The 16,105-nt window shown below is 44.4% G+C and overlaps 1 protein-coding gene across 1 annotated transcript in view; it reads right to left on the bottom strand.

The window, feature by feature from the left end:
* REEP3 (receptor accessory protein 3) overlaps positions 1–16,105 on the bottom strand; it is a 131,507-nt gene that overhangs the window by 28,374 nt on the left and 87,028 nt on the right. The window contains exon 3 of the mRNA XM_066600823.1: positions 8,715–8,791. Coding sequence (XP_066456920.1) covers positions 8,715–8,791 — 77 coding nt within the window. The remainder of the gene's footprint in view (positions 1–8,714; positions 8,792–16,105) is intronic.

The raw sequence follows: 16,105 nt of genomic DNA, 5'->3' as shown, positions 1-16,105 counted from the left end.
ACCTACACTGACCACCCGGAAGAAGAATGCAGAGAATGGACGCATTATAACAAGAAGAGAAGAATCCGGACGGCTTGCGGTGAGGTGACCTGGGGGACTGGCGAATATCAGGGAGAAGATGCGGTAAGACGACTGCCTGGGGAGGAATACGTAAGTATTGATTTTTACATTTTTTTTTAAATGTTAAAATCCCTTTAAGCAAAATATCTTCACTACCACAGTGTTAAATACTCAAAAATTGTACTCTACACTAAAGCGCTATAGGCCGTTATCACCCACTATTACTTAGCTTCCAAGTATTGGTGGGGCGGAGGTGAGAGAACAGTCCCTCAAGCTCCAAGAGGCCATAGGATACCTACCTGCATACCTACAACCGAAATGTAAGATTACATATACTGAGAATGTACACGTTTTTGACAACCAAGATGCATCATTTGGCCTCAGTAAAGGCCCTTTTACATGGAATATGTCCATTATGTTAAATCCCCATAGCTTATATTAGCGCATAATACACACCAAAATAAAACATGGTGCTGTTTTTTTCACCCATGTGAAACAAAAAATGCAAGTGCGAGTGGCCAAATAGAAATCAATTGGGTTTTAGCACCATGTAATATGCAATGACAATACGCCAATGTGAGTGAACTCTTAATCAGTGAATGCCCCACTGCTGTGATCCCCTTTTCCCCCAGATATTCAGAGATGTGCTGTTATCCTCCATTATAGAGAACAGGGGATGTAGGCACACTCACTTGTCTGTTACTGTATTTACTATAGACTATAATACAGGTTACCTGCCTGCTGAAAACTAGAGCTAAGGGACACTGAATGTAAAGTGAGGCCATAATAGGAAGTTATTGCCAAACTCGAAGGCCGCCATAATATATTTAGGCCACCGCAATTGATTTTTCTTAAAGCCTACAATGTATACACCAATATCCATTGCTCCATTAAAAATGTATTGTCCAGCTGATTAAATTGTTATTAAAAAGGCCCAGAATGGTGTAAAATACTAAATGAAGACACACTCCCCTAACTGATCCCCTGCTCTTCCCATTCTGACGCTACCCACGAGAGCCAGTGAATGGCTGCAGTGGTCACATGTCCATGTTGAGATGGATCAGGAAATAGAGACTGGTAGGGGCCCGAGAAGCAATGAAAATAGTGGATGCGAGAGACTGATAAAGTGAGAATGACATTACATCATTCAGTACTGTTTTTTTTCCGCTTGCTTTTAAATCAGCCGGACGCCCCTTTAAATTCCTTAATAAGAAACATGCACATACAAAGAATGAACTTTAAGCATAGTCATCGAAAGTACTTTTCAAGAAAAAAAAAAGGGCAAAGTTCTGCATTAATTTTCTAAATCTCATTTTGATTAACCACATCTGTTGGGTTTTTCAAAACAGACAAAAACGGTAAAAAAAACCTCTATTAGCCCTCCTAATATGGAAGATGGCGTGTTTTATTTCTGCAGCAAACACTTTAGCTAGCTTGAGGGCGTGGGAGATGTCAGACCTATCAAGCTGATAAACACAAGAACGGCTGCAATGTGGCTGATCAATTGTATGTTGAATGTTTTATATGATCGATGCAACCATCAACATACCAGACTAAACGGGCAGATCAGGGAGATCAGAGGCCGATCCTAGAATACACATGTAGTATCAGCTGACAACTTTCCCGAAAAAATACAACCTGACAGATTACATTCTTTGGCAGGCAGTGTTCTGCCATCGCTTACAACTCAAACCATGCTTGGCCTGAATGGTCAACATCAACCATTTTTAAACTACTTTTATGGCCAGCGTCAAAAGGCACTCTGGTGAAAATACCCTATTCCATCCCTGCTCTCCTCACCCGATTGCCTGTACCACTCTGGAGGTCTCCTTTATGTATTGCAGTCAGTTGTATGCAGTGCAGCCTCCTGTCTGATGCTTATCAGGCACCATCTTGAGAGTGAGACTTTCACTTCTAAATTAATCCCACAATGCATCAGCACAGCATTAACAAGAGGCTATACCATTTCTGCCTACTGAGTGGACAGTTTAAGTATTATTAGCTTGTATACTCACCAGAATAAAATACAGACTATAAATATATAGCCAGAAGCTGTGATCTCCTCCATTATAACTGTATGATCATCATCAGTAACTGTGACAGGGGTGTCTGTGTCCCCATCTAAGCAGTTTCTGTTGTAGGACTCATGTAACAACACCACAGAGCATATTTATTATTTCATTCCGAGCATGCTCGGGACAAGGAAAATAGAAACCAGGACTGTAGTACTGGGCAGTAACTGCTGTCAGCTCCATCCCTCCCACTCTTGTCTGGCTGTATTCCACCTCTCCCTAGTTTTGTTTTCTAGGTTTCCCACGCTCTGAATGAAATGACGAATATACATTCACTGAGAACTTGACTGGAAAGTGAATACATAACCCCAAGTAGAACTGCACTGGTCAGAATTGAGATCACATGACCATATGAGAAAAAAAATACTGGGAGCTTCAGAGAGAAAAAAAAATAGCTAACTTAAGTAATATTTAGCTGATATATATTCTCAGCTAATAGGTACATAGTGAACACAAAAAAAAAATCACTGGACTGGCCCTTTAAAGGGGTTGTAGCACAACAGACTTATCACCTATACATAGTCTGACCGAGACCTCCACCAATCCTGTAAACAGGGTCCCATGTCTCCCTTTTCTCATCCCTGTGGGTCTACTGGGCCAAACTCCACAGTGAGGTCACATTGAATAGAGTGGCTGTATCATATGCGTGGTGCTGCTCCATTACTTTCGATGGGGCTGACAGAAACAGCCGAGAACAGGCACTCTGCTAGCTCTGGTAGTCCCATTAAAAATGAATATAACAGCACCACTCATGCATGACCGCTGCTTCTTTCAGTCTCCTAAAATAAATAAATCTTCTTATTTGTATAGCGCACATGTGTCAAACACAAGGCCCGCGGGCCGAATCCGGCCCGCTGCCTCGTTTCATGTGGCCCGCGGCGTGCCGACGCCGCTCACCACTAAGCTATTACCAGCTGGAGTGCTGCAGCTCCCCGCTGGCATATTAACATTTTTCACAACACTTCTGCCCTATTCAGCAATTCCAGCAACCTGATTGGTTGCTTGGTGAATCAGCCAACCCAAACAACCAATCAGGCTGCTGGAACTGCTGAATAAGCAGAAGTGATGTGGAAAATGTTAATATGTGAGCGGAGGGGAAGCAGCGCAGACAGCAAGGAGGAGGTAAGTATGTGGTTTAGGGGGGCTAATGGTGGCTGCTGGGGGGGGATTTAGTGGTTGCTGCCGAGGGGGGTGTTAATGGTATTAATGGTTGCTGCTGGGGGGGGGGGGGGGGGTTAATGGTGACTGCTGAGAGGGGGGGGGGGTTAATGGTGGCTGCTGAGAGGGGGGGGGGTTAATGGTGACTGCTGAGAGGGGGGGTTAATGGTGACTGCTGAGAGGGGGGGTTAATGGTGACTGCTGAGAGGGGGGGTTAATGGTGGCTGCTGAGAGGGGGGGTTAATGGTGGCTGCTGAGAGGGGGGGTTAATGGTGACTGCTGAGAGGGGGGGTTAATGGTGACTGCTGAGAGGGGGGGGTTAATGGTGGCTGCTGAGAGGGGGGGGTTAATGGTGGCTGCTGAGAGGGGGGGGTTAATGGTGGCTGCTGAGAGGGGGGGGTTAATGGTGGCTGCTGAGAGGGGGGGGGGTTAATGGTGGCTGCTGAGAGGGGGGGGGTTAATGGTGGCTGCTGAGAGGGGGGGGGTTAATGGTGGCTGCTGAGAGGGGGGGGGTTAATGGTGGCTGCTGAGAGGGGGGGGGTTAATGGTGGCTGCTGAGAGGGGGGGGGTTAATGGTGGCTGCTGAGAGGGGGGGTTAATGGTGGCTGCTGAGAGGGGGGGTTAATGGTGGCTGCTGAGAGGGGGGGTTAATGGTGGCTGCTGAGAGGGGGGGTTAATGGTGGCTGCTGAGAGGGGGGGTTAATGGTGGCTGCTGAGAGGGGGGGTTAATGGTGGCTGCTGAGAGGGGGGGTTAATGGTGGCTACGGGGGGGGGGTTAATGGTGGCTGCTGGAGGAGGGGGGTTAATGGTGGCTGCTGGAGGAGGGGGGTAAATGGTGGCTGAGGGGGGGGGGGGTTAATGGTGGCTGAGGGGGGGTTAATGGTGGCTGCTGAGAGGGGGGGGGGTTAATGGTGGCTGCTGAGGGGGGGGGATAATGGTGGCTGCTGGGGGGGGTCACTATTAGGGCTTGTTCACATGGGTATTTCAGTAGCACAAATACGCTGTGTATTTGCGCAATCAAAAATTGCTAATGCCTGCATATTTAGGCACGGAAAAAAGAACGCAGATGGGCCCACTGAGATGGTGCCCAAATATGCAGTGAATACATAGGTTTCCTGCGCATTCACCACATATTTGCGCGGCCCATTCACTTCAATGGCCTATTGGGGTGCGTAGTACGCAACAAAATAGGTCATGCTGTGTGAAAATGTACATCATGTGAATGGACTCACTGAAATCAATGGCTTCTATTCACTGCATATTATGTACGCAAATACGCTTGTGTGAACAAGCCCTTACTGTACTGTCTTACAATCGGCCCTTTGAAGGTCACCATAAGCCCGATGTGGCCCTCAGTGAAAATGAGTTTGACACCCCTGGTATAGCGCCAACTTATTCCGCAGCACTTTCAAGTCATTTATTACCCCGCCACCAAGAGGGATGGAAGGCTGAGTCGACCTTGAGCCAGCTACCTCAACCAAGCGGGCATTGAACTCGCAACCTTCAGGCCGTGAGTGAGAACTTAGGACTGCATTTCTGCTGCCTTAGCACTCTGTGCTACACAAGGCCCTACTCCCTACGTGGAGACCCGTGACACCTCTTGTCTAGGATAGGTGCCGGTCTCAGCGGTGAGACCTCCACCGATCAGATTTGTATCACCTATCCTATGAATAGGTAATGAAAGGCTATTGTGGTACAACTCCCTTAGGTCTCATGTCCACGGGGAAAATCAGGCCCGCTACGGATTCTACATGGCCGTGCGTGTCTTCCCTTCTTCGCAGCCGGATCTTCTTTCTTCGGCCGGGCGGATGTGCTCGGCACGCCGGCTGCGTGCCGCGCGCATGCGCCAGGCACATCCGCCGGCCTGAAGAAAGAAGATCCTGCCGCAGAGGAAGGAAGATCTGCATCACCCAGAGCAGGTGAGTTTAATTCAGGCGCGTGTCTCCTGCGGATCCGGATGGCTTCCATAGGCTTCAATAGAAGCCTACGGGAGCCGTCCCCGTGGGAGACCCGCAAGAAAATGGAGCATGTCCATTTTTTTTCACGCTCCAGAATTTTTTTAATTCACTTTTATTGACCATCCGCGGGTATTTATCTACCCGCGGGTGGTCAATGCATCCCTATGGGGTGCGGATCCGCGTGCGGGTGATCCGCTGCGGATTTTAATTCTTCTTTTGCCCGTGGACATGAGGCCTTAAGGTTTTTATACCAACTGCCTTATCACAGATCTGTCATATTGTTAGCTCAAAAATACAGAATTTCTTTGAATATTTAAAAAAAAAAATGTTTGCCATGTGCGTAAATTCTGACATTGTATTTCGGTGGTAGTGGTTCAGGACCATGGGGCCTTGCTGGACGCTCTCCAGAAGTCCGTTCCATAGCCTCCAAAATGACTTGCAAATATTGTTTTTGGATACTTCCTGGCTATGTTTTTCAGTATTCACTTTTCGCCATTAATGTATACATAGTGTAAAATTAGAAATTGTCGAACCGCGTAGAGAACTTCATCTCCAGTAGAACCAGCGGTAAACATCCCGTGTGAAGTATGACTGCATAAGTGGAAATGTAAGCCCGTGTATAAATAAAGCATGGAGCGCTCTCCGTGTATTCTGGCTCCTTACTCAACATTGTGAAACACAGATCTGGCAGGAACAAGAACACATGAAATTAATTATGTATCGGGGTGGCTGCCAAGTCTGTTTTTCATGTATGATGCCGGCCTCAGGAACACCAGGCAGGGTGTGTGTTATGTGTGCGGCACTCAGGGACACAAACTCTGGATAGAATTTCTGAACGTTCCTACGTGTCCTGGAAGGGAATACAATACATCCCTATATGTGAGGAAGGAGCCAGGGAGACTTTCCCTTATATATATATATAAATAGTTTCTTTATAGTGGCTAACAAAACAAAAATGAATCCTGTCCTGCAGAATACAGCTCCCCCGAGTAAACTAAGCGACATTGGGATCCCCATTATTCAACGTGCAGGAAGGTTCAAAGTTATATTCAGTAACATGACAAATCATACCACCACATCTCATACCAATATGATGGGCTACATCAGAGGCGTAACTTGAAGCTCCCGGGCCCCAATGCAAAACCTGTAACAGGGCCCCAACTATAATGCTTTATTCATAGTACTGGGCTCCCTATATGGAGAAGAGAGGCTTTATGGGCCCCCTAAGGCCTCATGTCCATGGGCAAAAGAACAATTAAAATCCGCAGCGGATCACCCGCACGCGGATTCGCCCCCCATAGGGATGCATTGACCACCAGCGGGTAGATAAATACCCACGGATGGTCAATAAAAGTGAATTAACAAGAATTCTAGAGCGTGAAAAAAAAAGGACATGCTCCATTTAGGTGCGGGTCTCCCGCAGGCTTCTATTGAAGCCTATGGAAGCCGTCCGAATCCGCAGGAGACCCGCGCCTGAATTAAAGGAGATGTCCCGCGCCGAAACGGGTTTTTTTTTTTTTAACCCCCCCCCCGTTCGGCGCGAGACAACCCCGATGCAGGGGTTAAAAAAACCACCCGCACAGCGCTTACCTGAATCCCGGCGGTCCGGTGACTTCAATACTTACCGCTGAAGATGGCCGCCGGGATCCTCTATCTTCGTGGACCGCAGCTCTTCTGTGCGGTCCACTGCCGATTCCAGCCTCCTGATTGGCTGGAATCGGCACGTGACGGGGCGGAGCTACACGGAGCTACACGGAGCCCCATAGAGAACAGCAGAAGACCCGGACTGCGCAAGCGCGGCTAATTTGGCCATCGGAGGCCAAAAATTAGTCGGCACCATGGAGACGAGGACGCTAGCAACGGAGCAGGTAAGTAAAAAACTTTTTATAACTTCTGTATGGCTCATAATTAATGCACAATGTACATTACAAAGTGCATTATTATGGCCATGCAGAAGTGTATAGACCCACTTGCTGCCTCGGGACATCTCCTTTAAACTCACCTGCTCTGGGCGATGCAGATCTTCCTTCCTTCGCGGCAGGATCTTCTTTCTTTGGCCCGTCGGATGTGCCTGGGGCATACGCACGGCACGCAGCCGAGCACATCCGCCTGGCCGAAGAAAGAAGATCCGGCCACGAAGAAGGGAAGACACGCATGGCCCCCAGCAGGTGAGTTTATTCTGATTTTTAGCCTCATGTCCGCGGGGCAGGAGGGACCCGCTACGGATTCTTCATGGAGAATCCGTAGCGGGCCTGATTTTCCCCGTGGACATGAGGCCTAAGGCTCTTGGGCCTGGGTGCAACTGCATCCCCTATAGTTGCCATGGTTACAGTGCAAAAAATAAAAAACGTGAATGTCTCCCAGTGGTCTTATATGACATCATGAGAGCCATAGATGTTAAAACATAGCTACAAAAATAAGTTAAAAAATTAAGAATTGTATTTTATATCTTTTTTTCCCATTAGGGGTAATGTTTACAAAAAGGTTTTAAAAAGAATTATAAATTAACATTTTTTTTAATTACAGGAACAAAAAGTAAACAAATGGGTTTCTCATTTTGTTTTGGACACTTTGATATACAATCTGTATAATCCCAGATTACAGGGTGGACATGGCAACACTTTAGGTTGGTGGTTTTCCCCCCCGTAATATAAATATTATATATATATAAAAGAAATATAGATACAAATACACATATGTATATTAATATATTAGTTACGTACATATATACCATATGTGTATATATGTATACATACCATATGTGTATATATGTATACATACCATATGTGTATATATACACATATCGCATATATCAATATGCATATACTTGAATCTATATTTTGTGTGTATATATATATATTATATTAAGGGGGGAAAAATACACAAACCTAAACAGGCGCCATGTCCTGCCCTATAATCTGGGACTATACAGATTATATATAAAACGTGCTAAACATAATCATAATAATAATGTATCAGTGTATTTTACTGTACTTTTTCTGGCCGCAGAACATGTTCATTTGCGTGCGGAATACAAGTGAAATGGCTAATTCTTTTTCCAGTGCAATTACGCAGTGTTTCACGCTTCTCTTTGCGTATTGTACATGCACTATGATGCCCAAACACACAGAAAAATAGAACATTTTCTCTTTTTTTCCCCCCCACAACCTAAATGTTCAAAATACAGAAATATGAACGAAGCCATTGAAATCAATGAGTTCTATTCTCGCCGTATTGCACGGGCAAATTTTGCAATGAGCAAATATGTCGCTGTAAAATGTTCAGGATCCAAACAGTCTGGTCCTTAAGAGGTTAAGTACAAATTGCAAGCAACAACTACACACATGGTTTATTCATTACACATCATTTTCTAAGCAGTTTTTCCTTTCCGCCTGTAATATATGGCAGCCGTATAGAGCTTCCCACGGCACTGGGCACTAGAGCACATTCATAAAGTGGGACTTACCAGGATATCGTTAGATCTGCTAATGCTTCTGTCACAGTGTAAAGGGCAAAAACAATCCAATACATCATCCAGCGCACCTAGAAAACAAGGAAACAGACAAATGTCACATTTCTCTGCTGCACTGAATGCTAATCGCTCAAATCCAAAATGTTCTGAAATAACCCAGCATTATGTAAGGTCGTCACTGCGGCTGAACACGGCTCGCCCAGAGGGAGGCACATATTATTCCTAATAACACCCATTAATAAAAGTCACAAAAAGCAGCATTTTTTGGGCATTGATTCTTTTATAATCTAATATAAAAAGGGGTCCAAATAGGAGCCGTCACTGCTAACTTAGCAGCTCTCAGATATGGCAGATGGAGGGGGGTCCAAGTGGGGGACTTCTTCTACATCACTTATATACCGACTAGAGGCGTAACTTGAAGCTTCTGGGCCCCAATGCAAAACCTGGAACGGGGCCCCAACTATAATGCTTTATTCATAGTACTGGGCTCCCTATATGGAGAAGAGAGGCCTTACGGGCCCCCTAAGGCTCCTGGGCCCGGGTGCAACCGCATCCCATGCATCCTCTATAGTTACGCCCCTGATACCGACCTATACTATCTTTATGAGACAACCCTTTTATTTCTATATGCAAACAACAAGAAGGGGATCTGGCAAAGGTTGCCGGACAACATGCACCCCTTTAGTGCCCACTGTGCTAAAATATGGAAAGAAGCAGTACTTACCTGCTCCCTGCCACTACAATCCAGCATTGCAACCCCGCAGAGGCTCCAGTGTTTGTTGCCGATGATGTCATCGGAGATCAGGTAACTGCAGCAGCCTCCGATTTGTCACTGTTCCAAACTGATGGCATCATCACATCACAGGATGTGAGAATTGATGCCAGGGGAACAAGTGGTGATGCTCCAATGTCTGATTGGCTTGCAGTGCTCACCTGACTTCCGCTGACCTCAACAAACACTGCCAGGGCTGGATTGCAGGGCAAAGAAAAACCAGGTAAGGTCAGCTCCTTTGCTTATTTTAGCACAGTGGGCATTAAAAGGGACAGTAAATGGACAACCCCTCTAAGTACCCATGTATTCCAAAATACTTTACAGCAGATGACTATCATTTAGACACCACTGACTGCAGCCCTAAAATGTAGGGCCCACCCTGTTAAGTCTATCTGCAAACTGTACGCTGTTTTTTTTTATTTACAGCAGCCTGCAGTCTGTTCTGAACTGAAGACAATAGGAAGTTATAAAATCAGACTAAATTGCCAAAAAAAGGAAACACTATGGCATATGTGGATAGCAAAGCTATGTGCATGAACCCAGTATGGCAGCACACAGAGTATAGACCTGTGGGGTCTCCATTTGACAGTATAAAGCAAAAGAAGATACAGTATGGTCCATATTATGGCCCAATAGGATTGTACAATCCCCTATTAAATCAGAGGCACAAGGAAACAGTAGTCTTTGGCATGGTATATGATGGGCCTGTAGGCTCTATGTGCTGCTATTTGCAGTCTCCATGAGGCATTGTACTCATGGAGGCAGTGCTGTAATACAGCAGATAATGGAACGTTGCATCATTTTTTTATTATTCCTTGCGATTTCAACATGAATCTCTGAAAGAAGAAAAAAATAACTATGTGGCTCTGCATAAAACTATAAAACACACATCTGCACTATGCATGAGGCTTAAAGAAACCATTTAGTTGGCAAAATTGTATTAGGAAATTACAATTTGAGCAGCCACCCACTATAATCTGTTATGGTCATAAGTATAAAAAAGGCAGGCATCTAGTCCTCCTGGTGCAGCATGATATACATCATAATATTGGAATGTAATATTGTCAGCGTCTCTGCTCTGAATTAGATTTTACACATCACTGAATAAAAGCCCTGCAATTAAATTGCTTCAAGCTCCAATATTCAGTAGAGCCAAAACTACAATTGAGAAACAGGCATGTAGAACAGCTGAATCTGACATTCTGCAGGTAATGCATGTGAATGGGGGAGCTCCACTGAATTACAATGGGGCTAATCCGAGTGCAGATCTAACGGCCTATCTGCTTTTCATCTGGGGATTGTAAAAGAACCCGCCGAGGATTTATCTATGTAAATTCTATGCCATGTGAACTTGGCCTTACTTTGAGTTACTGTTTCTATACTGGATCTAAGTAAAGGCCCATTTAGACACAACGATTATTGCTCAAAATTCACTCAAAAGCCGTCTTTTGAGCGATAATCGTTGTGTGTAACTCACTGACATCGTGCAGTTTTCGTTAAGCAGTCGCTGATCGTGGTCTTTCAGCATGCTGAAAGAGAACGATCAGTCTTATTAGGAGTTTACAGTGGGATACAGCTGATACTATTGTTTCAGCTATATCTCGCTCCCTGAATATAGGCGGGGTATGAAGAACACAGCGCTCCAGCTGTGTTCTTCATACCTCGCTCGGAGCACTCGCTGTATAACAGCCAAGCGCTCCAAGCAGAGAACAGCTGGATGCAGAAGACAAGCGGCCCCGCTTGTGTTCTGCATCCCACGGGAGCGCAACGTGGTCGTTCAACGTTTGAGCGATCATCTTGCCATGTAATGCACACAATGATTATCACTCAAAAGTCGCTCAAAAGACATCTTTTGAGCGATAATCCTAATAAGGTTTTTTCGCCTTCCCTTGGATCAACAAGGGGGGGCGGGGTGGGGGTGTGGAAACAGGCTGAACTGGATGGACATTTGTCTTTTTTCAGCCTTGTATACTAGGTTACTATGAGTTATTTTATGTTAAAACCCCATTCCTCATGCAGTAACAGAACTAACCGGCATATACTCACCTCTCCCCTCACCCTGCCGTGTCCCATGCTGCTGCTTAGTCCTCTGCTCCCGCTATTTGCTTTCAGGCTGCAGTGTGGGACATAGCGGGGAGAGGAGAGTACATGCAGGGAAGTTATATTATTACATGGGGAACAAGGGTTTACCATAAAAAAAAAAATCTGACAACCCATCTGAGTTAAAATGGCAAACAGCTAATGCGTTTCGAGCCAATGTGATTCAGTCAATCATAGCTTTGTAGGAGGTAGAGAGTATTAGAGAAATACCTGAGGCATATTCTTCTAATAGTCCTAGTAGCAAGAAATGAAATATTGTCTCTGTCCTCACAAATTGAGTTAAGTGACAACCATTTTACCCAGAACCCAGAAATACGCTCACAGCTGCTGTCAACCACCACCTATCAGTTTATATGAACTACATTAATAAAGAAGCAAAGAAATACATATTTCACAATACCATTACCATTAAAGAGTCACTAACTTTTAAAACAACTTGTACTTATATGATGGCCAGTGTGATAATTAGCATAACTGCTCTCTACTTTGTTTACCTAAAATGGCGGTTTTAATATTGAAAAATCGTGTGCTTTCTCCCCTTTTTCTGCCTTGCTGTCCAATGTCTGCTAATTCTTTATTAATAAGAGGACACCAGGATGGCAGAGCTGGGGATGAGTCACCATATTCACTAAAATGTATGCAGAGAGCACAGAAGAAGGGGAGGGAGACATTCACAAACTGAGAGCTGCAAGTAGAGCCAATACTAATATAGGAATGTAAACTGCTAAACCTTTCTGTACACTCTTACATAATAATGTTATGTGTGTGTATGCCAAAGAGACAGATAGAAAGCAAGACCTCTGCAGTTTGCTGAGCACAGTCTGTAGAACACAGCACAGCAGCACTCCTCCCTGGGAGTGTGCTCAATCAGATGTACACACTGCACAGAGGAAAATGGGTCAATATGTAGGATACAAGTCATCTAATGACCAGAAATTGTGTTATTCCCCACGTACACAAATCGCAGCCTATTCGGAGAAGTTATTTCAGGTACGCTATGGTGTTGAAAGAATATTTACTCTGTCATTCATATTTATATCCATAGACAGGAATAGCTCTTCCCAACTTGAAGGCTTTACACTATTTCTATTTAAGAAAAACCTTTCAAAATACAAGAGGAACAATTAAAATATTTAAATATTTATCTCAAATTTTAAATGAGAAAGGCACGTCAGGCGGCGGTTCCAGCTTCATGCTTTGATTGCTTCTTTAATTATTTACAAATCTATTACCTTGCACTGTTTAAAGCACAAGTTTCCCATATTTTGCTGTCAGCAATAAAATATTCATGGGACAACCACATACCGAATTTGCTCTTTTGCATATGTCATTTTCATAGATGGGAGATTAAATGCAAAGTATAAAACTGGCAGCCAGAATTTATCTTCTAAGGAAATCCCTTATCATTAAATAAAAGGACCGGCAAACGCTACCAAAGAATTGTAGCGATAAGAAGCGGATCTTTTTAGCATTCGTATTAACCGGGTCCTGACACTGACCATTACAAAAATAAATGACATTTCATTACAATCCTGCAAGTATAGTAAGGGTGGTTTCGATTTCCTGCTCCGTTCGGGGACAGGAAAAGGGAATCCTTGGGCCAAACAGCCTTGTCTTAAGATGGAACCTGAACTCAGCCCATTGACTTGAATGGGGTCCGTTCACTTTCCGCTCAGCTGTCCCGATTTTAGGTGGGAGAAAAAGTACCGCCTGCAGGGCTTTTTCTTTTAGTATTTTGCGCCGGATCTGCGAAGGAACCTTAGGGTGGTTTCACATCTGCTCTGGAGCCTCCGGTCGAAGCATACCTCAAGTGAAAAAAAAGCAAAACACTTCTAGATCTTCATATACAGTACATTTGCCAGGCGTTTTACTTCAAAGCTCAGGGGGTTGTATTGCAAACCTCTCCTTCTTTCTATTCCATTAACAGCAAGTTATCATTGTCTGCAAGGTTACAGAGCTGCAACCCAGTCACTGATCACCATCTCTACAAGCCTGCTGGTTCACATTACACTTGCTACTCCTCCGCCTCCCTTGCTACTCCGCCGTCTCCCTCCCCCATCTTAGTGCAGTGCAACACACTACTTCAACCAGTGCCAAGGCTGCTGCAATCACAGGACATTATTAACTAGCAAATTTTTGCTGATCCTATCTAGCCAATATATACAAACGGTTATCAATACTTGATGGATTAGTTTCAGGGTAGGCCATAAATGTCGAATCAGCAAGAGTCTGCTGCACAGGACCCCCCACGATCAGCTGACTGATGAGGTCAAGACGCTCAAATGATGCAGTCACTTATTTGAATGCAAGTACAATGTACTTATTTGAATGCAAATACAGTCTTGGGCGTACTCTGAGCACCAGACTATGTGTAAGTGCCTGAGTTGTGCAGCGTTATCCCATTCAACCCAATGGGACAATGCTGTACGACTCAAAACAGCGGCTACAAGTAGTTCTGGAGTATGAACAGGATTGTACTTACATGTAAACACTGAACCAATTGCAGCATTTGGACAAGCACAGTGGCCCTTTCAATCAGCTGATTGGTGGGGGTCTTGGACGGTGGACTCCCACCGATCAGATACTGATGGCCTATCCTGAGAAAAAGCAATCAATTTTTAAAGGCTGGAATAAACTGCTTAATTTCTTGTTTGCGCAAGATATTCAGGTTATTTTAGCTATCACTATCAATCTACTCCCACAGCTAACTTTGGCAAGGAGAAAGTAAAAGGCTGCAGTAATTCATGTCTCCTCCCACTCTTCCCACTTTAAGTGAATGGATTGTGCAGCCAGCAAGTAAATGAAGCAATAAAAAAAGCATACAGCACTCTTTTTTGCTATTAGATTAGAAATTATATACATTTTATTTTTCTTAAAAGGATTTTCCGGGACATTAAAAAAAAGTTAAAAAGGGCCTAAAATGGAAAGAATACTAACTTATCATTGATCTCACAGCCCTTTCTAGCATATCCCAAACATTTTCAATGGGGATACAGTCAGGTAAGTTTGAGGACCAAAGCAGTGTAGAGAATTGTTTCGTTCCTTCAGCCACACCCTAGTGATATGAGCTTGACGATATGGAGCGCTGTCCTGTTAAAAGATGGCACTATGGTTGGGGAAGACTTCCTAAAGATGTGGCTACAGATGGTCAGCTAACAGGTCTCTGTAGTATTCACCATTCAAGGATTGTGGTATAATGACCGACGGTCCTAGGTCATGCCAGGAAAATGCTCCCCAGACCATGACACCACCACTACTAGCCTGTTGAACCCAACGGTGCTCCCATGGGATACAGCTTCATGCTATTTATGCCACATGCCGACCAGGCTATCTGTATGCTTTAGCAGCAAACGGGACTTAAAACACCAAATGAACTTCTACAATGTGTCTACAAATGACATTTATCCTGGACTCATGTGAGGCATTGTAGGTAATGACTCATGGTCATCAGAAGCACTGTTGTCAGTCTTCGGCTATTGAACCCCATTTGATGCAAGCTGCATGGTCATTGAGGAAATTTGTCTAACTTCCCGCTGTTGTACTGCTGAGTCAGTTGGTCCAATGTGGCACGTCATTGCTGCGATACCAGACATTCCACCTGACGCTCACCTCTAAGATCAGAGGCTATGTGATCTTCTGTCAAAGGCCTTGCCATGGTTCAACCAGTCTTGATACTGGAACAGCCAATAAGTGTGACAGTTTCAGAAATATGGCACCACACCTCCAGGCACCAATAATCTGCCAACGGTCAAAGACATTCAGGTCATCACGTTCACCCATGACTGCCAAATGTTGCCCTCTTACTGCAAAGAGAACTGGTCAGCACATTATCGGAGAGCAGATCGTAACACGGCCATCACGTGTTACCACGTTACTAAACACAGGAGGTCACGCTGTTCTTAATGCAGTGATCGTTCAGTGTATATGCCTACCCAACGTACTAAGATCATCAGCAACGTGATCAGCTTCGTAAAAATGAGTATTTATAACGACACAGAGTCAGAGAACAGTAAATATTGTCCAGCACTTCAATGAACCCACCAATCCACACAGCATATTAACTTATATTTTGGTATAGTAGAACCCAAAACTGGACGTTTGTCAGACCTAAAAAACGCCATTTCGAAACCACCACAAATTTATATAAAACAATTGCCAGAGCCACCAGAAAACAATAAAGCCCTTGTTTCCAATGGCCAATCATCCAATAACAAGACAAGTCATGGCCAACTATCAATCGAAATAATCCAACATGACAGTTTGAGATTTTGAAAGATTAACCATACATGTGCCGAATTTAAAAAAATGAACCCATCTTTTCAGTCTCTGAAAAGTTAAATGACAGGGGAGAACTTATGAGTTCATCTTGCACGGAAGATGATGAAAAGACATTCCCCCAGCACAGGGCTAAAACCAGCAATTTCACTGCAATAATAATTCAGACAGAAGCAGGACATGTTGGTCGATAACACTTCCTTGATCTTAGGAATCCCATTTATATTTAAATGCCCTG

The sequence above is a fragment of the Eleutherodactylus coqui genome, chromosome 4, assembly GCF_035609145.1.
Source record: "Eleutherodactylus coqui strain aEleCoq1 chromosome 4, aEleCoq1.hap1, whole genome shotgun sequence".
NCBI lineage: Eukaryota > Metazoa > Chordata > Amphibia > Anura > Eleutherodactylidae > Eleutherodactylus > Eleutherodactylus coqui.
The sequence above is the reverse complement of the archived record's forward strand: the minus strand, read 5'-3'. Positions and strand labels throughout refer to the sequence as shown.